We start from the raw sequence: 24393 nt of genomic DNA, 5'->3' as shown, positions 1-24393 counted from the left end.
CCTAAAAGTGAATAACAGCGTAAAAAAATTAATTACCTCCTCACATTTTCAGGAACATTTATTAAGCCTCTATTCCCTTCACGTATGTCCTTCTGGTAAGCCCTGATCTTAGCATTAGAAATGGTCCAGAATGATTTTAATAGTCTCATTGTGTGAGGGAAAAAGTCTCAGAACTCCTACATTCTCCCTGAGCCTAATTACAAACAGAAGGTAATATGTTTTTCTGAGTCATTCAATAATTTGAAGAGTTACCCGAACGTATATTTTAGATGTGATTCCCATATGTCAAATGTGTTCATTTAGTTACAATTTTATTACTCCACAAAGGATTTTAGGTGGAATGCAAAGACACAACAAAATAAAATAAATTAAAAATAGCCATGGAAATCACAACAAAGGGAAAATAAGGATGGGAAATTAAGAGCAACAAAGAGTGAGTTAGTGCACAACATCCATGCAAAGCTTTCCTATAGACTTGCTCTACAATCAGCCACAAATTTGGTCTGAGACTTTGCAGCCAACATTAAGAAACTCATGTGATTCATAAGGTCTGTAACATTAAAACAAAACATCTGCTGTTCCTATAATGAAACCAGAGATGAATTTCTCTGGTTTCCAGGAGAGGATGCCTTATAATGAGCACAAGGCCTGAGCAGCATATTTATGATGACTGTCTGACTGGCACTGGCGCATTTCTTAGACCACTGCTCTGCAGAGCCAGATGGCATCAGGACAGTGGGAAATCCAGCCCTCTTCATTTGGGTAGGAAGATGATGCTATTGGGATGGAATCCAGCTGCTGAGCTCTGTGATTAGCCCTTTAAGAATCGCTTTCGAAGGACCCAGAAGTTCAAAAATGGGTTATTGCCCAAGATTCTGATCCTCTCTCAACCTCTTCCGAATCACATTAAAGTGTGACTCCCTCTGTTATAGGGCAGGGAGAGAGGGGCACCCCCGAACCTGCCAGCTCCAGAGTTTCTGCCATCTGCCGCATCAAGACAAAACATATAAGACTAGAATGAAAAGGGACTTTAATACAGTGAATATACTGTATGGAAGACAAAGAATATAATTTCTAAATCAAACACCTGAAGTTACCCATCCCCTTGTGGGCAAAAGTCAACCCAAAAGTGATTGGCCCAAAGCAAGGCCTGAAAGCCTGCCACAAGACTAAAGCACCTTCTGGTGGGACCCATAGAAAAGGGTCTGAAATGGCCAGACAAATCTGGGAGGAAAAGAGCAAAATCAAATTCAATTTATATACACTCAAGCTCCCCACGGGTGTCTCACCCACGTTTCTTTCAACCAGTCCAGGATCAAGAAATAAACAATGATTTCTTTACATATCTCCCTTTGCTCCAGGTGGCTTCCTCAGGTCTCCTTCTGGCTCTCCACCCTGCTTCCTCCTTCCCAGATTCCTTCTCTTTTATTCCTTTTCTCTCCTCAGCTATGCCCTCCTCTAGGAGGGGCAGGGAACCTGGAACTTCCCCTTTTCCTAGGGACCACCCTGTCACACCTTCATCTAGCTTTTCTGTTTCTCTTATCACCTGCACTGAAACTGACCCTGCTCCAGGCCAGAATCCTCCCTGTGATCTTTCAGGCCCAATGACAAAGTCCTGCCTTGGGGGAAGCTGCCCTCCCCCACCCCAGAGTTGAGCACTGTCAGTGCTGTGCAGTTTTCTGGAGTGAGGGTCAGCCAGTGCCCTCGCTGCTCAGCATAACCTTTCTGCATTCTTACTCTGGAGCTTTCACTCCACCAGGAGCCTTGCCAGAGGCTCATTTTTTTCTGTATTAACTCAGTTAATCCTTCTTTCCTCCCCTTCTTCAATTGTCCTCTTTGCTCCCCCCTTCCTCTGTCCCCACCCCACTCCCTGCAGTGAAATGATCCTTCCACCAGTTTGTCTCCACAAGCCACTCACTCCAGGCTGATCATGGTTAAAATAGATCAACAGGGGCTAGTATTTCTTTGAGCTTCCAGCTTGCATTGTGACAGTAAGTGAAGTAAACATTGATTGTTACTTTCAGTTTGCCTTGTTGTCTTAGTTGACTGATTGCTCGATATCTTGAATATCCATTAATACATTCTGATGATCATTTTGTTGACTTCTTAATTTTAACCCAAGGGGTCAATGGAAGATCTCACACTACTACTACTACTACTACTACTACTACTACTACTACTACTACTACTACTACTGCTACTGCTACTGCTACTACAACAACAATATCTCTACTGCCACCTGGAGGACAGTTAGTGTATAGCATGTGGCCTGCTTTCAGTGATGCAGGCTGATTGCAGAGGTTAAAATGAATAAAGAGTGTATTTGCATAAAAGCAAAAATAAGGGCTGAATTACTCATTTTGCATAAATTTTCCATGTAGGCCCCTAATTAATAACTGACTCTTTAACATAGAAATTGATTTTCTAAGTCCTGTTTGAAACTCAATGTCTATGGAGAATCACTTTCACAAAGTAAGTGAGAGCTGTGTAATACAGCCTCTTAGGAGCAGATTGTTGCCTGCCTTGAACCTATTTTATATCAGTACATACATTTTTTTTCCCTGATAATTTTTCTCTCCCTTTTAGAAAATGTAGAGAATAGAAAATCATATGCATGTAACAATTTTTCTTTCAAAAATATTAATAAAAGACCTTATAAGATAGGCCTAATGTTATTTTTATTGTGGATGCTATTTTGAGCATATACAGAGCTCAAGCTCAGAGGCCTGGCTCCTTTCTTTACGAGATGTGAAAATCTTAGGCCTCTTTGGGTCTTAGTTTCTTTGATTCTCAAATGGGTATACTAGCCAGTCCTGACTCTCAGGGACTCCGGGTGAATCAAATAAGGCAATGCAAGGAAGTACTTTTCTAACTATTAAGACTAATCAACTGTGTAAGTCAATCATGAAAAGATATTTCAGGAGTATTTTAGCAGGTAACTCTGGTGGTAGATAAAATATTTTTAGCTAACGTTTATTTCTATTTAAAAAATAATTTGGAATGAAGTTAAAGGTTGGTGTGAAGTCTGTTACAGTGTGAAGAATTTAGCCAACGCTTAGGGTTTATAAAAGAAGACAAACTGTTATCCTGTGGGTCTGCCATCAGATCACAGGCGATGACATCCTGCTCAGTGAGTGGACACAAGCTTGGCGCTCAGGTTGGTCACATCAGTGCTTGGAAGTCAACCTCTGGGACCCGATAGCAAGAGTTCAGGGACCCAGTGCACATTTATTTACCTTGCAGGTGTGTGTGGACCTGATGCAGCACAAACCCCTCTTGTAAGGCTCCTTAAGCAGTCAGACCTTAAACTCTTAGGCAGTTTCCCAAGTAAGCTCTGCTTGAGGCGTAGGGGAACTGGGGCCTCTGGAGAGTAGAGCTTGGTGAAGACAAAGGCTTTCTTGAACTCTTCTATGGATTTGTCACCTAGGGATTCCCCTTGTTTTTCCTCTTGATGAGCAGGATTTAGAATAATCCTTCCCAGATCCTGTCTAAATCTGAGACTGAGAGATTATGAGTGTTTATGATCTTCACACCTGGAGCTGTAGAAAATCTGATCTTTGAAGTCCTATGACCTATGAAATCAGCTCACATCAAACTCACAGAAAGTCAGCTCAGCAGGAATAAAGATTACTACTGGCTTGTATCATTTAGTGAATGGTCTATATTTATAACTTATAGGGCAAAGTTTTTGTTTAACTACATATTTGTTTTAATTGAAGATTAAATACATGAATAAATTTACTAAAGTGTCTTTATAATGAATCTGTGTATAAATGCATATGTATATGTCAAAATAAGCATATTTACATTGGTGAAGTTGATTGTTGGATGTGATTTAATGGCTGTGCTTTTCTTGAGCAAGGTCTTTGGTTCTTGACAACCCTGAAGGATTTAATTTAAATAGGCAGTCAATTCAAATCCCATAACTTCAGTCATTCAGGCAACTATGTCCCAGGTAAACCTTCCAAGAGCCAGCCTTGGAAACTCCTGCTGATATTTCAGGTGCCTGGAAGCATCAGCTGACACAGAGAAAATTGTTTTTGGTGGCTCCTGTATAGGACTGAATGATTCCCATTTGGTAGAAGTTAAGTCTTACTTAACCCTGAAAAAAAGTGGAAATGTCACCTGTTTTATGATTCAGCTCCGAAGGCATTTCCTTTGTAGTGGACAGAGAAGAAACTTCTATCACCTACAAGAGAAAGAATAACTTTGACTATCTTAAAGCTTTGTGACTTATTTTTTGGTATTTAGAACATACTGGAGTGAAGTGAGACTTCTCTGAGGGAGGCATGAGTCAAGATTCTATCATCTTGTCCCCTTTATAATAGAGATACTCAATGAATTCCCATGGAAGAGAAGGGAGAAGGCAGAGAAGGCAGGAGGGAAGAAGGAAGTTGGCAGAGTCCAAACCATTGAGAAACAGTTGTCAGGTTCAGCAGAAATAATTTAATCCTGCTAAAAACAATCTAGAGGAATCTTTTTAGAGGACATTTCCCAGAGTAAATAAGTTTTCAGTACATGGTTGGGAATGGAGAGTGGTTCTAGGCACAAGCTGTGTCCCTGTCTATCAGTCAGACTTGTCTGGGCAGAGCACAAGGATGAATTGGCAGAATGGGATCTCTTTGTAGAAGCTGTTTTATTTGGGGTTCAGGCTCTTCTTAGGGAAGGTGTGTAGCAGAGGTTGAGGCAGTGAGGGATGGAAGGAATGTGGTGAATGTCTCTGATGTTAGACTCTCATCTGGTCCTCTGGCAGCTGGCGGTTTACCTGAGCTCTGGAGAATAAGGAGGGGAGTCAGCACAAGCTTGACCAAAGGATTGAAGGAGCTGTTTTCATGAGGATTCCTGGGGCTCGGATGGCAAAGTGGAACAGACTCAGGGAGAGGGATGTTCTCATTACCTTGAAATTCAAAATTCATAAACATCAGAAGACAACTCTAGTTCAACAGACAGGACTGAAAAGCTATTAGTTCATAGAAATTCCAGGGAGTCTTGAGAAGTAGGCTGGAGGGAGGACAAAGACAAGCAGACCAGGCAACTGCAGGGCCACAGTCAAAATCTTGCTGGGGCAACATGGCCTTCATGTTTTTTATAGCATCTGATGTCCCCATCAGATGGCTTTGCTGTGGTCACTGCTGTTAACGCCAATAGACTCCACTGTTCTTACTGCTTTGGCTCAGCAGCTCCCAATTCAAACTTCTGGGGCAGAGTGTGTGATTTAGTTGAACCTGCATTATATGCTCACAGTCTAGCTGCAAGGGAGACTGGGAGGTTTGGTAAAGGAAAGGAGAGGAAAAGAAACACCTGGATTTTTTACCTTCATTAAAGTGAGGCTCAAATTTGAGATGTTATTTAGGGAGCTGGTGAACTTAATTACAAAAAGGAAAATCAAAAATCTATTCAGATGTCATCTATTTATTTACTTTTATGCACAAAAGGAAAAGAGAGATAGAGGGATTATAAAACTATTTGCTTTTAGCTAAGAAGGATAGTAGCTTATAGCTTCTTGAGTTACAAATCTCCATGTGAATAGTTATCCATGGCTACAGTGAGTATACAAGGTTTTAGAGATTAAAAGCTGTATTTTGCAGGAACATCAAACTATGAGGAACTTTTTATGTATTACTCTCACAAGAAAACTTTCATGTTACTGAATACAAAACAGGATTTCATTAACCATTTTAGATTCGTTTCTCTTAATAATGTTCGTTTCCTCCTTGTCTTTTCATGATATTTCATTTCTTTTTTTAGCATTGAATCATATTCCATTGCCTGGATATACCAGTCTATTTATCAGTTCACATCTTAGTAACTTTCACTTTCTGACTTTTAGGTTTGTGTGTGTGTGTGTGTGTGTGTGTGTGTGTGTGAAAGAGAGTAAAAGTTTCCAACTCCTTTGGGTAAATAAATACCAAGGAGCATGATTGCTGGACCACACAATAAGAGTATGGCTAGCTTTTTAAGAAATCACCAAACTATTGGGCCCTTCCTGGTGGCGCAACAGGTTAAAGCACAGCACTAGGAAGCTAATTGGCTGCTTCAGCAGGAGTTCAATCCCCAGCCAGGGAGCTGATCCACATGGAGCAGCAAACCTCTCCTGTCTCACCCACTGCTCCCCTCATCAGTGTAACTTAGTCAATCTGCCTGTTCTGCTCCCCACTCTATCTCTGGTAAATCCTGTCACTGCTCCTGCACTTCTGGCCTGTACTTCAGTTCTGTATGCATAAATAAATAAACAAATCTTTTTTAAAAATCACCAAACTATCCTGAGAAGTGGCTGTATCATTTTGCATTCTCACTAATGATGAACGAGAGTTCCTGTTGCTCCTCATCCTCACCAGCATTTGGTGTTGTCAGTTTTTAGCAGTGGCATTTTACTGTTCTTTTTTTTTTTTTAAGGATTTATTTATTTATGCATACAGAACTGGGGTATAGGCCAGAGATGCAGGGGCAGTGAGAGGACCCACCAGAGACAGAGTGAGGAGCAGAACAGGTCAATGAAGTATACTGCTGAGGGGAGCAGTGGGCGAGACAGGAGTGGTCTGTTGCACCATGTGTGTCATCTCTGGAGCTGGGGATTGAACTTGCAACAAAGCAGCTGTGTTTAGCTTGCAGTGTTTCATTTTAACCGGTTGTGCCACCAGGAAGGGCATCACTGTTCTTTTAATTTGCATTTCCCTGATAGCATATGATGTGGAACATCTTTTTCTATGCTTATTTGCTCCCAATATGCCTTCTTTGGTGAGGTTTCCGTTAAGTTCCGAGTTTTTAATCAGGTTGGTTATTTCCCTATTGTCAGTTTGTAAGAGTCTTAGTATTGTTTATTGATATTTATTTTAATATTTCATCAGATATATCTTTTGCAAATATTTTCTCCCCATCTGTGACTTGTCTTTTCACCTTCTTGGAGGAATTTTTTTTTTTAAAGATTTATTTATTTATGCATACAGAACTGGGGCACAGGCTAGAGGTGCATGGGCGGTGAGAGGATTCACCAGAAACAGAGTAGGGAGCAGAACAGGCAGAGTGATGAACTACACTGCTGAGGGGAGCAGCGGGCGGGTCAGGAGAGGTCTGCACGCCATGTGGTCAACTCCGGGGCAGGCGGCAGGCGGGAATTGAACTCATGCTGAAGTGGCTTTAGCTTCTTAGTGCTGTGCTTTAACCTGCTGCACCACCAGGGAGGACCTGAAGGAGTGTTTTTTGTCCTAAGGAATGCTTTAATATTTTATATACTATGGACATGTGTTAGATTCTCATAAGACAATGATATATTTGATTATTTCCCAAGTAGGAGGACGTGTGAAGGCTGACCATACCCACAGTGCTTTCTTGTGGTGGGTTCTACAACATTTTATCAATGCAAGCAAGATAAAGTTATCTTTTTTTTTTTTTTAAAGATTTATTTATTTGTTCATACAGAACTGGGGTATAGGCCAGAGGCTCAGGGGCGGTGAGAGGCTTCACCAGAGACAGAGTGGGGAGCAGAACAGGCAGATCGACGAAGTACACTGCTGAGGGGAGCAGCAGGCGGGTCAGGAGAGGTCTGCCACGCCATGTGGTCACCTCCCGGGCAGGCGGGAATCGAACTCATGCGGAAGCGGCTTTAGCTTCTCAGTGCTGTGCTTTAACCCGCTGCGCCACCAGGGAGGGCCTAAAGTTATCTTTTAAGGAATAATTCATAGTGGCACACAAGGAAGTATAGTCAAACTCCATTTAGCTGGGTGAATGGTCTTTTTCTTAAATATTGAGACAGCTGTTCCTGAAGCAGCTGAGAGACCTCTGAAGCAGGGGGCTCATGCAACTGATCTCACTCTTGTTGCCAGTTTCCTTGACAGAGGGACAAACACCAGGAGAACTAAGAGGAGAGAGGAGTTTTTATAATAGACTTGATCCTGGAGGAGGGGTTACCTGGCCTTGTGGGTGAACTCTGTAAGCTGGCATGAGTTCTGGAGGGCCAACACTTCCGTCAAGAACTGATCTCAAAATATGTCCTAGAACAAAAGAATAAGACAAGCCCATAGGTGTTGGTAAGTATGCTCGCTGTACTGGTATTCAAGGGCTCCATTTTATCCAAAAAGTAAGCAAGGTAAGTAAACAATCATGTGGCACCAGGAATGGACTCTGTCTTTCAAAAACATAGGTTAATAAAAGACATTCAGGCACCACTTACACTTTTGAGTGGCAAAAGGTGAATTACTCACAAGAGGTAATAGTGGTGTTTTGAAATTCTTTGTCACATAAGCTTAAAGGGGAACCTGTTTGTCTTTACTCAAGAATTATAACAGGTACCAACAGGCCAGAGACAAAAGAAAGGCTTTCTCCCTAAGGTTCTTTTGCAGACAGAGTGGCATGAGAGAGGCAAATATTAAAATGTGGTCTGGAAGATTCTGGTTCTACCAGCTAGGAGTTCAGTGCCCCCGAGCAGTGGTTCACAGAATTGACTAGACAGACAACTACCCAGGAAGTTGTGGGTGACTCAGACCCTTTGGGCTGTGCCCAGGCCACAGTGCTTTCTAAACCTCTCCAGATTTCCCCCGCGTCTCTTGTGGAGAGTCAGTAGCCTTTGGAGAGGAGCTCTCTTCTACCACTCTGAGAATCTTCTGGCCTCTCATTCCCCTCAGATGTTGAGACTTCAGACATGTCAATTAGGATTGATCTTGGAACTGAGCAGAACAATTAGCATTTGAGAAACCAGTAGCAAGCATATTAACACCTTGAACATCTCTCGCTTAATACCTAACATTTTAAATTGATGTATGGGATTTCAGGATATAATTTTGAGTGAAACCAAACTCACCAAGAAGGCTTCATTATTTAAGAATTTCATAATAGCCAGTCTATCCTGACTCTCCTATTTTTATTCAGTTTACAACTATCAGATTTTTTTATAACAGTTTATTTTTACATCATTTTGTACATTTTTTTTCATCTCAATTGTAATCCCTGCAGGTTTCCCATCACCTTGTCACCCGTGTGCCATCACCAAAATCCCGTGTACTTCCCTCTCCACCGCCCCCCGTTTTTGATCCCATTCCCCACTCCACCCCCACAAAATGTCTCTGGTATATGGTTGTTCATTATTTTTGTTATTTTCTCGCCTGGTCCCTTATACTCCTGCTATGAGTGAAACCATCCGGTATTTTTCTTTCTCTTTCTGGCTTATCTCAGTAAGCATTATCTTTTCCAGCTCCATCCAAGTGCAACTATCAGATTTTTAAACATTTTATTTATCACACAGGAAATCACCTAACAGATATAAATCCATTTAGTGTCACTCATTGGTAATATACATATGCAATGATTAAACTTGCAAAAAAAATCCAAGTATATATAACATTAGTTTATAGAGTCAGTACAGTGCTAACAAGAGAATTTAAGATTTCATGTATGAAGTTTCAGAAGATATGGTAAGGAAATCATTTAGTGTTTTCTAAATATTCGTAGGCTATTGATAGAGAAAATTCAAAGGTACAAACTGTAGAAGTCTTCATAGTTTAACAGTTAACATCACCCACCACATTCTCCTTAAAAAATGGGCCCTCCCTGGTGTTGCAATGGATTAAAACACAACACCACAACAGCCTCAGCCACCTCACATGTTCAATCCCTGGCCAGGGAGGTGACCCAAATGGCATGGCAGACCTCTCCTGACCCGCCCACTGCTCCCCTCAGAGTGTACTTGGTCAGTTGGCTTATACTGCTCCCCATTCTGTCTCTGATGAATCCTCTCACCACCCCTGTACCTCTGGCTTGTACCCCAGTTCTGTATGCATAAACAAATACATCTTAAAAAAATATGTTTACATAAGTTATTTTTTAAAAATTAAATATATTAAAATGATTAACCTTTTTTTGTTCTGATCTCCAGTTCACAGCTTCTTTCACCGTTGAATGAGTTATGTAGTTTGATCAGGAGGATGATATAAGAGAATTGTCAGCAGACCTGGGGACGCCCAGATTAGTTTACTGGTCAGCTGGACAAAAGAAGGGCATTTACGGGGCGGTCCCTTAACCCAGGCTGGCTTTCTCTGAAGTGCTATCAAAGGTCATGGACACATGTCCTTTCAATGTCATAGTAGATGAACACTATTATCTAGAGAAATATGGTTTGATTTACTGTTTCCTAAAGGTTCAAGATTTTATGAGAACTGTGAATTTTTTTATTTAAAGATTTACTTATTTGTGCATACAGAACTAGAACAGAGGTGCAGGGGAGGTGAGCATATTCACCAGAGACAGTAGCAGAACAGGCCGACCGACAAGTACACTGCTGAGGGGAGCAGCGGGCGGGTCAGGAGAGGTCTGCCATGCCATGTGGGTCACCTCTGGGGCAGGTGGGATCGATCGAATGCATGTGGAAGTGGCTTTAGCTTCTTAGTGCTGTGGTTTAACCTGCTGCACCACCAGGGAGGGCCCTCACTGTGAATTTAAACTGGAAATTCAGAAAGAAGCAAATTGTTTCTTTCTTAATGGAAAAGATCCCTGAGATGACAGTCTGTGTCCCTGTTGGACACTAGCCACAGTGGCATACAGTCTACAACCCTTTTCTTTTTTTTTTTTTTTTTTTAAAGATTTATTATTTGTGCATATAGAACTGGGGTACAGGCCAGAGGCACAGGGGTGGCGAGAGGTTCACCAGAGACAGAGTGGGGAGCAGAACAGGCAGATCGACGAAGTACACTGCTGAGGGGAGCAGCGGGCGGGTCAGGAGAGGTCTGCCTCGCCATGTGGTCACCTCCGGGGCAGGCGGGAATTGAACTCATGCTGAAGCGGCTTTAGATTCTCAGTGCTGTGCTTTAACCCGCTGCGCCACCAGGGAGGGCCTCTACCACCCTTTTCTTAATGTTGTTAAGAATATGCAGTTTCTTAATTCTTAGTTTAATGATTTAATAATTTAAATTTAAATTTGAAGGTCAAATTTAAAAGCTTGAGGGGATTCAACTGACTGAGTCAAACTGATGTTCCCACACATCTCTTCTTTTTTTGAAGTGAATTCTGGGTGGCACAGAAATTTAACTTCTCTGATTCTTTGTTTTGTTTTTTCCCTTTCTACTGATACTATGCACTTGTGCATATTTCTGGTTTATAGACCTTCCATAAACTAGTCCCTGTGGGTGGCAGCAATGACTGAGGGTTTGTTTTTATGGCTTATTCCATGATGTCCTCATGATGTGTAAAGAAGACCTGCTTATCTGTTAGTCTAGGCAAGACAAAGAATGAATTTAATAGTCTTGATTGTTGTACCATTTTGTTTTTCAATCTATTTGTCTGTTTGCAACCTCAAGTCATTTAAGAATTACATGCTCACTGGGAGGGAAAATAACTCGAGTTGTTTCTGGTTCACTTATGACCTGTGGCAAAATTTGTAGATGGAAGCCATACGCTCTCCAGGTGTGTACTTGTCTGCATGTCAGCAACTGAGAAAGGCCTTTACTCCTTGCTCTGTAAGTGGAAATATTTTCCTAACACAAGAGGGAAATTAAACAACCAGATTACAGTTACTCTTAATTAAAGGAGCATTGGTATGACTGGCTTATAGAGAGAAATATTCTAAATATTTCTAAATATTCTAAAGCATAGTGCTATGCTTTAACCCTCTGCGCCACCAGGGAGGGCCTGCTTTAAGAAAGTTTAAGAGAGATTATGTGGCTAAAGAAAGTTGTGTATGTATGATTTTCTCTAGTCTGTTAAAATGAACATGACAGAGAATCCTCTGTTATTTACCTCTCAGTTTTCTCCATGAATTAGATTTATTAGATTTAACTTGGTTAAAAGGTATAATTAATACAGCTAGTTGAGACTATACTAGAATCGGTAATGGCAGAGAAATGCAACTGTATATGCGCTTCCTATTTTCAAGAAAAAAAGTTTTGATTTTGTTCTAGAATATGAACAAATAGAGGAAAGTTGAAACTTGGATGTATATACTACACATTTAAGAGGAGGTGAAGGAAGGGAATTTTATTTCCCTTGTCTTATAATGTTAGGTGTTACAACTTAGGTCTAGGAAGAAGCTACATAAACATGTTAGAAATTAAGCAAATTTCTCTCAGTTTTGATAGCTCTCTATATCAACTGATGTAAGGAAAAATACTCAAAATTACTTACTGACAATATTTTACATAATGAAAAATCTTAGAATTTATTTTTCCTGTTTAAATGATAAATATGATAGGTTTTTCTTAAGTCCAGAGTTTTTTTTTTTTTTTTTAAAGATTTATTTATTTATTCATACAGAACTGGGGTACAGGCCAGAGATGCAGAGAGTGAGAGGATTCACCAGGGACAGAGTGGGGAACAGAACAGGCAGATGGACGAAGTACACTGCTGAGGGGAGCAGCGGGTGGGTCAGGAGAGGTCTGCCACGCCATGTGGTCACCTCCGGGGCAGGCGGGAATCGAACTCATGCGGAAGCGGCTTTAGATTCTCAGTGCTGTGCTTTAACCCGCTGCGCCACCAGGGAGGGCCTAAGTCCAGAGTTTTTGATTAATTTTTAAAATATACATACCAGGCCATGACCTTGAAGGACATGGGTTCCAGCAGCTCAGGCTCCTCTCCCGGGCTCTGACACGGTACCTCCCTGGGCAGAGCAGGTCTGGGGGTGCTTCATTTCAAACTAAATGGCTATAGCTCAATTTAGTGATGCTGCTGGTGAAATCTGGTGGAAAGACTCTTGTGTCTAGGCTTCTAGCATTGGAATGGAGAAGCAAATCAGTGAGACTTAAAGGCCGGAGATTTATTTGCATGTTTCTGAATAGAAGGGCTTTTTTTTTTGGTCCAAGTTGTTGCTCAGTAATCTAAGGCTCTAGATTTGGAAAGAGAACTTGAAGCCATATGGTTAAATTGCTGTGTGTGTCTAACAATGGCAGTTCTGGTTCAAACCAGTAAGATCTGTTTTTTTTGTTATTGAGAATAGTCTTTGAATATTACTATGATTCCATGACAATAGACTATCAGAAAAATTATCTGAAACGTGGGAATAAAGAAATAGGGGAGGTATGTATTTTCTATAGTGGGGGAGAGGATCTTCTAAGGTTCATCTAGGATAGTGGTTCTCAAAATGAGGTATCTGGACCATCAGCATCACCTGAAACGGGTTGGATTTAAAGTTCTTGGGTCCCATCTCAGACTGACTGACTGAATCAGAAACTCAGGCTGGGACCCAGCAGACTATTGTACCATGCTCTGCACGTGATTGAGGTATGTTAAAGTTTGAAAACCATTAATCTAGGGGAAACTACTTATTTCAACTCACTATTTTTAGAGGTACCTGACTTAGTGAAGTTACATGTTATTTTATTTCTGTCTGATAGAGATGGAAGCAATTTCTGTCTAGTGGAAAAGGTAACTCAAAAGTTATGTTTATGGTTTTGTTGGGCATTAGCCAGATGTGCATCTTATTAGTCTTATACTAACTGCCTAAAATATCAATCTTCTGGTGATCTTTGGGCTAAATTTTAACATCTTAATGGTTTTCCCACTAACGATTGAGTTGAATAAAATCATTGACAGGTATTCTTTTATTTACAAGTATAGTTTTTTCAACCTTTTGAAAATCATTCTTTATCAATATATTTGACACTGGGACAATGAGTCCTGTTATTAGAAAATGAGTGCCTTGAAAGCAGTAGTTTTGATAGGATTTTGTTCAAGCACAATGTCTGGTACATAAACTCTGAATGAATATTTGTGCAATCAGCAAATACTATCTAGGAGACACTTAAATTTTAAAAAAGAGACTTTATAAATGGTGTAAGTATCATTCCTGTTAACTTGTATGAGTATCTACTTCCAAAGGGATTTTTCTGGTGTTAGTTAGAAGGGACTGCAGGTTAAAATATAGTAGATTTGGATATGGAAATGTTTTCCAAGATATTCTCTGAGATCTCTTGGTTGTCAATCATGAGTCAGACTAGGAGTCAAGTGTATTTCAAATCCAATCCCACCAGGGGTTGTTTGGTTGTTTTTCAGGTAGAGGAGTCACTTGCCAGCAGTACTCAGAGAAATGCACCCAAATAATTTTGTGATAGTATAATATGAAGAGGAACTAACTTCATAACATGTATCATTAATAAGAAAAAGAACCAAAGGGAATGGCAAGGGGTGTTAGGTACATCCAATCAAAGTGCTGGAAAATTTACCTGAAGTACATGCCTCCCTGTCCATGGGGGATCGGCTAGTCCTATTATGTCCACATAATTTTTTTAGATTGACTATAGAGGGACTATTTTTTCTCTCCCTCATTTTCCTGTAGGCAGTCTTTGCCTCCTGCATTCTGGGGCAATAGTGGAAAGCTAACCAGTTATCTCTTTCCCATCTCCAAGCAATGACACATTTATAGCTAATGCTAAAAAGATATGTCTTCTGGAAATTTAAAGCCTGAGCAGAATGATAAAGGAATTTAATCCAAATGTCACTAAAGCTGAATTCCAAAGTAACTATCAAGATTTCCTGATTGTGATCCCTAGACTTATTTCATCCTTTGTTGTTGCCTGTTTCTTCATTCTTCATATTTTCCTTCCATTCTGCATCTGTCCATAATTTCCTTTTGCATAAATTAATGTGGCTTACATCTAAAGCATGATTACTGATATAACAGCTATATTCTAGATGAAGTGATATATCCTAAGTCACCTAGTCTGCAGTCAAATCAGCTTCTAGCCTATGGCTCTGCTTCTTAGACTTTGTGTAACACAAGTTTACATGGTCCTTGGGTGGAATGAAAGAGCACTGACATTTCCTGAAGAACTGATTTTTCTTTCATGGAGAACTTTTCCTACTGAAAAACTTATTTACTGTAGGAAAATATTCTCAATATATTTCTAGAAATGACAATAATGTGACTGACTTACATTTATTTTCATTAGGTTGTTTGATTTAATAGCATGTTACAGCAGGACAGAAGGGTTAAAATAAAAATCCTAAAAAATCCCTAGTAACTCTAATACAATTAATAAGAACATGCAAATTAACAGAAAAAGTACTTTATTTGTTTATAACATCATTTTGTAAACAATCACACTGTGCATTTTTAAATTCAACAATAACAAATTTTTCTTCTATCGATTTATAGCAAACCCAATATAAAGTTGATGGGTTAATACAGAAGTAAAGATGAATAGAGTAATTTCTGAAAATTTAAATTACAGCACTCAATACAAAGACAGATAACTGTACCATAAAAATTTACATGCCACAAAACATTAATTTATAATTTTAAATATGCAGTAAAACACATTTATAAAAAAGCATCAATATTAATTTTATTATAAACCAGTGAATTACTCAGAGGAATATTTATTAAAACTTACTAAAAATCAGTAAATATTGCAACTGAGGTAAAAATTTATAAGTAAACACAACTATCATTTATAAGAGCCAAAAAGTAAACATATGGGCAGACAATACTTTCTGATTACTGTCTACTCCTTGATATTTTGCAGCAGCTTCAATAAATGAGACTCGATAACCTGTTGAACTAGAACAGATGGAGGATCAAAACAAGTACAACCTAACATCCCCAACTTTTTCCTAAATAAATTTTAAGTTGGACACAGTAATAGTTGAAGGTGATAATGCAATGCAAAAGTACTTAAAGTATTATAGTACTAAGTTAAAAATTATTGTCACTGACTTAATGTTTAAATCACTGAATTTTCTGTGTCCTGATTTGAAACTGAAAGACAGTCGAGAGTACAAAGTTGCTCTAAGAAATGGAGAAAGGGAAATCAAAAAGCATCTTATAAATAGCTTGTTCTGAAATGTTAACTATACTTTCTGAGCAGCTATGCCTTTATCCCCAGCAACTGATTATTTGGGTTGGTAAAAATTAAAAAGCTTATTTCTAGAGTTTGCAGGAAATTTGTTCTTTTTGTCCACAGCTGAAAGTATCAGTCAGGAGTTAGGATAACATGTAATGTTCTGTGACAGTAATTGATAAAAATGGTCTGAACCGTTGATCTGTGCTCTTTTATTTAGTTTTATTAAAATGAAACCTGAGGGTTCTAAAATACTTACCACTTCTATAGCCCAGGGCTACAGCTAAATCCATAGAATTATATCCAGAGTCAGTTTCAATTGTTGGATCAGCTCCATTTTCTATTAAAAAATAGAAAAATTAGATAAATAAAATGAAAATGTGGTTATCCTTGTCTTTGGCTGGCTCATGTGCAAATAGCAGGATAGATTTTCAGCAAATTTGGTGGGTATTTTCAGGTTGTCTGACAAAGCACAGATTCACTCTGGTGGCTTGGAGGGAAGACACTTCAAACACCACCCTCTGGAGCAGAGAAACTCAAACAATTAGAGAAAGAACTATGCATAACAACACTGTGGACAGAGAAAACACATGTAAGCTCCCAAAGGACACAATGGAAGTCAAATGGTGTGACAGCAGGCCGGTGTGTGATGGACGGCTGTTCACACGGCAGCCCCATCGGAGGAGGTGCTCCGGGTGAAGAGCAGCGATATTAATGTATTTAGCAGCAGTTAATGCTTCTCCGGAGTAATACCACAGAAGGCCTATGAGCAAATATAAATAAAGTTCTCACATGGCATTTCTAAATAGTTTCACTTTTCTCCACTTACCTAAGAGCATTTTTACACATTTCACATGATTTCCATGTACAGCATAAAGCAAAGGTGTCCCTCCATTCTGCAAAAGGATAAAGTGGCTTAGTGTTTAAAGGTGAGCAGGATTCAAATAATTTGACGCTGCAGTGAGAAGTTTTACTATGAATTTTAAAGTTATTTTGAAAGTTGTTTAAGGTTATTTTTACTATTTTGTGAAAAACACTTAAATCAAAACTAATAATTGAATTAATATAACTTTTCTTCAAGATGTTTATTTTTCCGTTTAATAACATTCATTATGTCTCCCTCAAACCAATTCTAGATTGTGTTAAAGTTATTAAAAAATGAATATCATAGACTCACCCAATCGTATTCGTTTACATCAACTCCACAATCAAGCAGCATTTTGACAATATCTGTGTAGCCTTTACTACAGGCCAATGACAGTGCACTTTCTCGACCTTTTCCTAAAAGTTGGGGATCAGCACCCTGGTGTGGGAAGTGAAGATAAAAGACTTCAGCCCTTTTAAGCATGAATGTTACTTCTGCCAGTAACTACAATTCAACACTTAGGGAATGTTCTTAATAGATACAATGCAAATGTCTGCACCCAGGCTGTCTGGATGCCTTCTTTCTCTCCTCTATCTCAATCCTAACTATCCTTTCACTCTGCATCAAGTTACACCTCCTCAGTGAAGCAACCATTGGGCTGACAGTATCTCAGTTCCACTGTACGTAAGGGGGTTGGGCATTAAATTATTGCTCAGTGTTTCATGTATGATTAGTCTTGCCTGCCCAACTAGACTCATGTCCTACAAAATAGAAAAGCATTTAAATATTTTTGGTTTTTCTACCATTATATCTAGCTGACCAGAGACATAAAAACTTGCTGAAGACTTTTAGCTGAACTTAAGAACTATATATATACATTTTTCTGAGGCATTTTCCTTACATTCTGAAGTAGAAACTCTACCACAGCTATTTGCCCGTGTGCTGCAGCCCACATCAGAGGAGTAAATCCTTCTTCATCCGTGTGATTGATAACATTTTCTAGTTAAAAGAAAAGCAATTTTTGTGATCTAATTTAACAACCACATAATAGCACCATGAAAATACTAGCATTCGAAAAGTCTGACTGTATTACTCAATGAGGTTCACTGAAATCCTAGTATGTGTGGTGTACTTTGCGTTTGTACCTCAATGTTCATTGCTGCATTCAAATAGGATATTATTTCAAGTATAAACTACTAGCTGTGGCATAATACTAAGTACAAGGCAGACCACAGACATTGGATTAAGAGTCAGGAGGCCAGAGTTTGAATCTTGGCTTTGTCACTTTTAAGCAGTGTGACTGCTAGTATCTCCAATAACGGAATAAGCCTTACCTCTTGAAGGGCAGTCAGGATGATGATAATACAAATTAAGTAAGAGCCCTTAGCATCACATAAATGTTATTAGAAAAACTCCAAAATCCTGTAAAAGCTAGCAGCTTCTACTCTATATCTAATATTTGAATTTCTTTCATTTTTGTGGCTTGCTAATGAAATCAAATGTGAATTAAGACTGAATAATCTGAAACACAGTATCATCAATGCCATCTTCAACACCATTTTATTTTCTAAATTTATTCTACCAGTTATAAAGCCCACAGTTTCCCCCCAAATTTATTTAGCAGATGAGAATGAAGCCACCAAATTTTTATAAATAATGTAATGATTAAGTCTTATAAGAGAATCACATGACTAGAAAAAAGAAAGTTCTTTATCATATGTTTTGTATTCAACAATGTTGGGAAAACTGGCTAACTCTTGAACAATGACAATAAAGGTCATTTTTTACTTCATTACACTTCACTGAAAAATGGTTCATATGGGGCAAAGATTATGATGTAAAAAGGCAATCACAGAAGTTCTAGAATAAGGCATGCTTATAGTTATTCATTATGTTGGCATAGGAAATCCTTCCTAAGCAAGATATGAAACCCAAAAGTTGAAAAGGAAAAATGAATTTACCACTTAAAGTTGTAAATCTTTGTTTGAAAACCTGATAAAGTCAAAGGTCAAATGACAGACTGAGAAAAATTATATGTAACATAAGGACCAAAAAGCTAATTTTTCAATTTATATGAGTCCATACAAATAGATAAAAGATAGGCAGTTCAAATAAACAGGAATTCAAGTAAAGATCAATTTTAAAGAAATATAAATGAAACCAATATGAGATATCACTTTTTACCCATCAATCAGGTTAACAAATATCCTGTGTCAGTTAAGATATGGAAAAGTAGAAACTCTAACTCTGGTATGAAAACAATTTGGGCAATAAATATAAAAATAAAAATCATAGTCTTTTGATTCAGCACTTGGAGGAGTTTACCCTGTGGGAATACTTAAAAGAATGCCAACAATATTGTTCTTTAATAGCAACAAACTGGAGTGGGTACCACCAGGGACACTAGTTAAAAAACGAAAAACAGAAAATGCAATACAATGCAAGAAACATAACTACTACAAAGAATGGAACAGAGCTTTCTGTACTTACTGGGCAGATCTCCAAAATATTAAGTAAAAAAGGAAAGTACAAAGCAGTGTGCTTAATATTTTCCATTTTGTGTAACAAAAGCACATGCATACTCTTACACATAATCTCAAATATAAGCAGAACTGTTTTCTAGAAAATTTTCTGAAACTATAAGAAATTTATAATGCTTACTTTGGGTAAAAAACTAAAACTTTCATACTTTACAGTACTTAAAAAATCCATCTATTGGATTATCTGTTTGGTGAGGTTATCCAATTGTTTGTTTTTGTCTTTATACTTTCCAGTATTAAAATAACACAAATGCAAATTTAATAAATTCTTTTAAATTTTATTTAAACAAATTTAAGAAGACCAGGCTATTACCTTGTTCAATACGACTAGCCAGGTAGAGCATCTCTCCCTGAGCAGCCAATTGGTGAACAGATAAAGCTGAAAGAAAACCATAGTTTTGAAAAAATTACTTTTATTGGGCTAACATTGGTTTACATACATGTATGTATTTTAGGGTTCTAGGTTCACACCTCTTCATAGGCTATCAGACTGCCTATCACCAAAGCACCAATAATCCTTCACCCTAGTCCACTGAGAACTAACCCCCCTTGCACCTCATCCTTACACTCCTCTCTGGTTGTTTCTGTTCTGCAGTCAGATCACAAGGGTTTATTCTGGCAAAATCAAAGAAAGTTGTATATTTGTAGGGTACACTTTTATCATCTCATTGTTCATTTTTGTCCAGCAATCGTCTTTAAGAAAAACAAAACTGTAGTGTTACCACTTTAAATATCTGACTAAAAATATATCCTAACATTGTGATTTGGTGGCCTGCGTCCTCTGGTAACAACACCTGAGGGGGCATCCTATACTTTTAAAATATAAACAATATAAACCAGTTACCTCAATAAAAAATATTTTAAAAAATGTAACCTAACTTTACAAGTAATCATTTTGTATCTCAGCAATGACTCTTGTATGTTTCAGGTAATTCTGACATTTGCCAGTTGTTATTGTCAATGAATATACAAATTGTTATTAATTTTATCAAAGAAATAGTTTAGGTAATTTTTAAAATACTATGTTTGTATTCAAACTTATAAGATTATAAGTTGGGACTGAAAGACAGAAAGATAATATAAGCTTTTGTCTTTTTTAAAATTTAACCCCTTGAAACCCATGATCTATATTTCAGGAATGAGGTAAGATATGGAAAACTGGCCTTGAGAGTGAGTGAATTCTTGAGTGCTGACCTATTTATTTTTAGTCAGCTGTTGAGTGCTGACCTATTTGTTTTTAGTCAGCTGTTGAGCCTATTTACTGGCAAAATATTTTTGTCTGAAATATTAGGGATGTGAACCACATTCTCTCCAGACATTTCTTCTCAACTTAAAATTCTGTGGCTGGAATATTTTTAAGACAATCTCTTTATTTTAAAACAATGCCAACAGGTACTATTCTATGTAAGGTCATCTTAAAAATTAGTATCACTTTGTCTTGACTTTAGCATATGACTGAGTGGCCTTAACATAGAAAGGGAAGCTATTGGGACACACACGCAAATGTATTTAAGTAAGACAGACACAGACAACAGGTGGAGACACAGTAAATAGGTGGTAAAACAGACACAGAAAGAATCATATACTCTTTTGGCTTAGTTACTAACAGAATATGATTTAAAAAATCACATGTTATACATACTTTGCCATGCTTTAGAATATTAAAACACATTCACATTATATTCGTAAATGTAGTTCCTAAAATCAAATTGTTAGCTGTTTTTGTCATTAACATACACATAGACATGATTTTCTAGTTCATATTAAAACTCTTCATTTTATTTCTCCTAGAATAATTCTACATTAAAAAAAATCATTCAAAATTTTAAAGTTGTTTCACTGCCAATATTATTATATTCAAATTCAAAATTATAGTAGAAGTCACTCAGCTATCACAAGAAATAGCTATTGATCAGTGATCTAGTTTATAAGTTAAATGTGAATCCTGTACTCTAAGAACACAACAGTGACGACACTTTGTACAAAGGTTAGAATAACTCAGTTTTTAAAATAAAACTATACAGGTTGTAAGAATTAAAATTTTAATCTTTATTTCTTAAGTGAAATATTTGAATATGCAATACTTAAAAGAGTTCTAAATCACCAAAACTATCACATCACTTGTTTCCCAAAACAGAACATGCATTTAATGAAAATGTTTCAAAGCCAAACTCTTGAAACTATTTTATTAATGATGAGATTATTTGTATATGTCAATGGGAAATACTTACAATTTGCTAACAGTGGTGTGGTTGAGACCTCATTTCCTCTATGTTTGTTGGTTAAAGTAGTCGACTGCTTTATGGGTGAGAAATGCTTTGTTGTAGAGGGAGTGTAGACATGCCTTACTTGAATGCCAGGAGAAGGAGATGTATGGATGTTGCATTCAGCTAGTTAAGACAGATTGAAATAATAGTTTAATGACAGAACATTTCAAAGTTCTATGTAAGTGCTTACATAAAAAAAGAAATGCATGAAGTGTAACGTCTTAAGCTGTTCCTTAAATGATGCTAAGTTTTCTTGGTCAGAAAGTCTATACTACCACAATGAAAATTTCAGAAAAACAAGGTATTATTCTTAAGCAATTTTACTCTCAATAACAATTTTTTAATTGTTATAAAAATAAATCTATTACATGAAGACTTCAATGTGTCAAAGCACTGGAAGGTTATTCCAATCAAATATTCATGGTATAGGGAACATTAAGCTAATTTGTTTCTAAAAGGTACAAATAATTTTTTCTTCTATGACTTTAAAAGTACAATAAGAAACTTGTAGAATTTGTAATATGTAAATAAACAACAGCTAAGCAAGGACTTAAAAAAATCAACATGCACTTATGGGCATTATGGACTTATGGAAATTATATAATTTTCATCTCTGCAATTCTAGGAAATTGTATGAAAAGACGGCTAAACTCAAAAATCTCATGATCAGGCCCTCCCTGGTGGCGTGGCGGGTTAAAGCACTGCACTGAGAAGCTAAAGCAACTTCTGCATGAGTTCGATTCCACCTGCCCTGGAGGTGACCACATGGCGTGGCAGACCTCTCCTGACCCGCCCGCTGCTCCCCTCAGCAGTGTACTTCGTCGATCTGCCTGTTCTGTTCCCCACTCTGTCTCTGGTGAAGCCTCTCACCACCCCTGAGCCTTTGGCCTGTACCCCAGTTCTGTATGTACAAATAAATAAATTAAAAAAAAAAATCTCATGATCAGAAAGGAATAAAATACCACATAAAAACAAAACAAATGCAGATATTTATACCATAACTTTCAACCTTTAAATAGGACAGATGCCACCTCCAGGTCTGAGTTAACTTGATCTTGAATATTTTTACTATCTTCTTCATTTAAGGACTTCACAAATCGAGAACACACATTCATATCAAATCGGTTAGGCAATATGAACTTCATTCCCATGGCAACACCCTGAGCTGATCCTTCTTCTGCATTTGAGTCCAGTGGATGTTCTATTTTAATGTCTGGCATGCCTGCTAGACTATAACTGTTGGGACACTCTTCCACCTTCAGTGGGGTTCCAATATCAAGATCTGTTGATGTAGCCATGATTTCAACTGTAGTTTCAATAATTAAAACATTTCTTCATGATTTTCTTATAGTTTTATAAGAGTGATATCCAGTGTATTCTTGGAATTTGGATATTAATTCTGAAAATATAAAATTTAAGTTATATTAATTTATGTAAAAGTACATACACAAAATGATAATTTTCAATCAAGCATGCAAATAATACTCTTCAAATGCTTAAACAGAACAGAGAGCATATTATGGGGGGTGGAAAAACCTGGATATGAATCTAAGCCTCACTATTTATTAGCTGTGTGAAACTGTAAGTTACACAGACTCTCTAAGCTTTAGTCTGTAAAATCAGGCAAAAAAAAAAAAAATTAACTTCACAGGATCCTGTAAAGACCAAAATGAAACACAGTATATTGTCACCTCCATTACTAGGTTCCAACAAATTTTATTGATAATTATCCTTTTCTCCCCTTTTCTATTACTGAATATTGCCAAATGGATAAAAGATCGATTTCACATGAATGAAAATAAACTTTTACATTAATGTTTTAAAATAAGTTTTAACTTCTTTTTTTAAATATGTTTACATGCAGTTCTCAGTTTGATTTTAATGTAGAACTCATGTTGTACTCAATTCTATTGGAATCCTGAACACTCATGATTCCTGGATAGTAAAAGGTTTTAAAAGCTTTGGGTATGATGAACTGAAGAAATATTTAGCAGTTTTTATTCAGATCAAGTAGTGGCAACTTATTATAGGTTCTTATGAAAAATAAAGTATGTAGATTATAGACTGTTTTTTGCTTTAGCATCTCTAGGCTACTAGGGTCAAAGTATAGTTTTTATCTCAATCTCTGTAGTATTAAGAAATAGGAATTACTGATTTTTTTTCAACTATGGTATCTAAAAATAGAGCATTCCTATTTGACATGATTTGGTAGGTTATTTTTTGGGCTGTGAACCTTATTACTATTAATTTATATGGAAAATAATTTGTATCTTCCCAGATGAAAATCATACCAAATAGAAACAGTACTTTCAGACAGCACAGCAGTGGAAACCTGTAAAAAGCATTACGACATGAACTCAATAAATGCTAATTTTCATCTGTTGCTGAACATTTAAAATTGTTTTAAAATGAGTTTTCAGTAATTGCTGGCACATTCCCCTGGATCTTAATTTTTTTAAAAAGAAATTTCATTATTGTACCTAAAATTGCTTCTAAAAAGCGAAGAATTCAAGATATATAATTATCCTAGATTATATAATCACTGAGAAAGAGAAAATGAACATTTAGTTAAATTTTCATGTCAGGGCTTACTGTCTTTAGAGAATTTTGAGGATACACGGTATTTTAAAATAGGAATTAAGAGGGGAAAATGTGTATGACAATGGAGCAGAGTTTGGCAAGTCGTACATAGAGAACCACCACTTCCAGTTTTAAGACATTTTCTATGGTTGATTTTTTTTTTAATAGCAGTCCTTTGAGTAGGGCAGATAATCATTCTGTCCAGTACAGAGGAGGGACACAAGAAGTTTAGTTTTGAGGAAACTATCCAGCTCTTCTATCACACACTCCATTAAAACAGGAAGTACTAAGGGCCCTCCCTGGTGGCACAACTATGGCACTATGAAGCTATCAAGCACGAGTTCCATCCCCCGCCAGGGGGGGTGACCCACATAGTGCGGCAG

At 37.6% G+C, this 24393-nt stretch overlaps 1 protein-coding gene across 2 annotated transcripts in view; it reads right to left on the bottom strand.

Moving 5' to 3' along the window:
• Positions 1-14971: 14971 nt before the first annotated feature.
• ANKRA2 (ankyrin repeat, family A (RFXANK-like), 2) overlaps positions 14972-24393 on the bottom strand; it is an 11344-nt gene continuing 1922 nt past the window's right edge. For both annotated transcript variants that reach the window (XM_004678214.2, XM_012721705.1), the window contains exons 2-9: positions 22440-22829; positions 21395-21553; positions 19477-19542; positions 17525-17622; positions 16936-17061; positions 16588-16654; positions 16018-16098; positions 14972-15478 (exon numbers count right to left, since the gene is read on the bottom strand). In XM_004678214.2, coding sequence (XP_004678271.1) covers positions 15423-15478; positions 16018-16098; positions 16588-16654; positions 16936-17061; positions 17525-17622; positions 19477-19542; positions 21395-21553; positions 22440-22728 — 942 coding nt within the window. In that variant the 5' untranslated portion in view covers positions 22729-22829 and the 3' untranslated portion in view covers positions 14972-15422. The remainder of the gene's footprint in view (positions 15479-16017; positions 16099-16587; positions 16655-16935; positions 17062-17524; positions 17623-19476; positions 19543-21394; positions 21554-22439; positions 22830-24393) is intronic.

The sequence above is a fragment of the Condylura cristata genome, unplaced genomic scaffold (assembly GCF_000260355.1).
Source record: "Condylura cristata isolate star-nosed mole 26May11 unplaced genomic scaffold, ConCri1.0 scaffold00007, whole genome shotgun sequence".
Classification (NCBI taxonomy): domain Eukaryota; kingdom Metazoa; phylum Chordata; class Mammalia; order Eulipotyphla; family Talpidae; genus Condylura; species Condylura cristata.
Note: the sequence above shows the minus strand (reverse complement) of the source record. Positions and strands in the feature narration are given on the sequence as shown.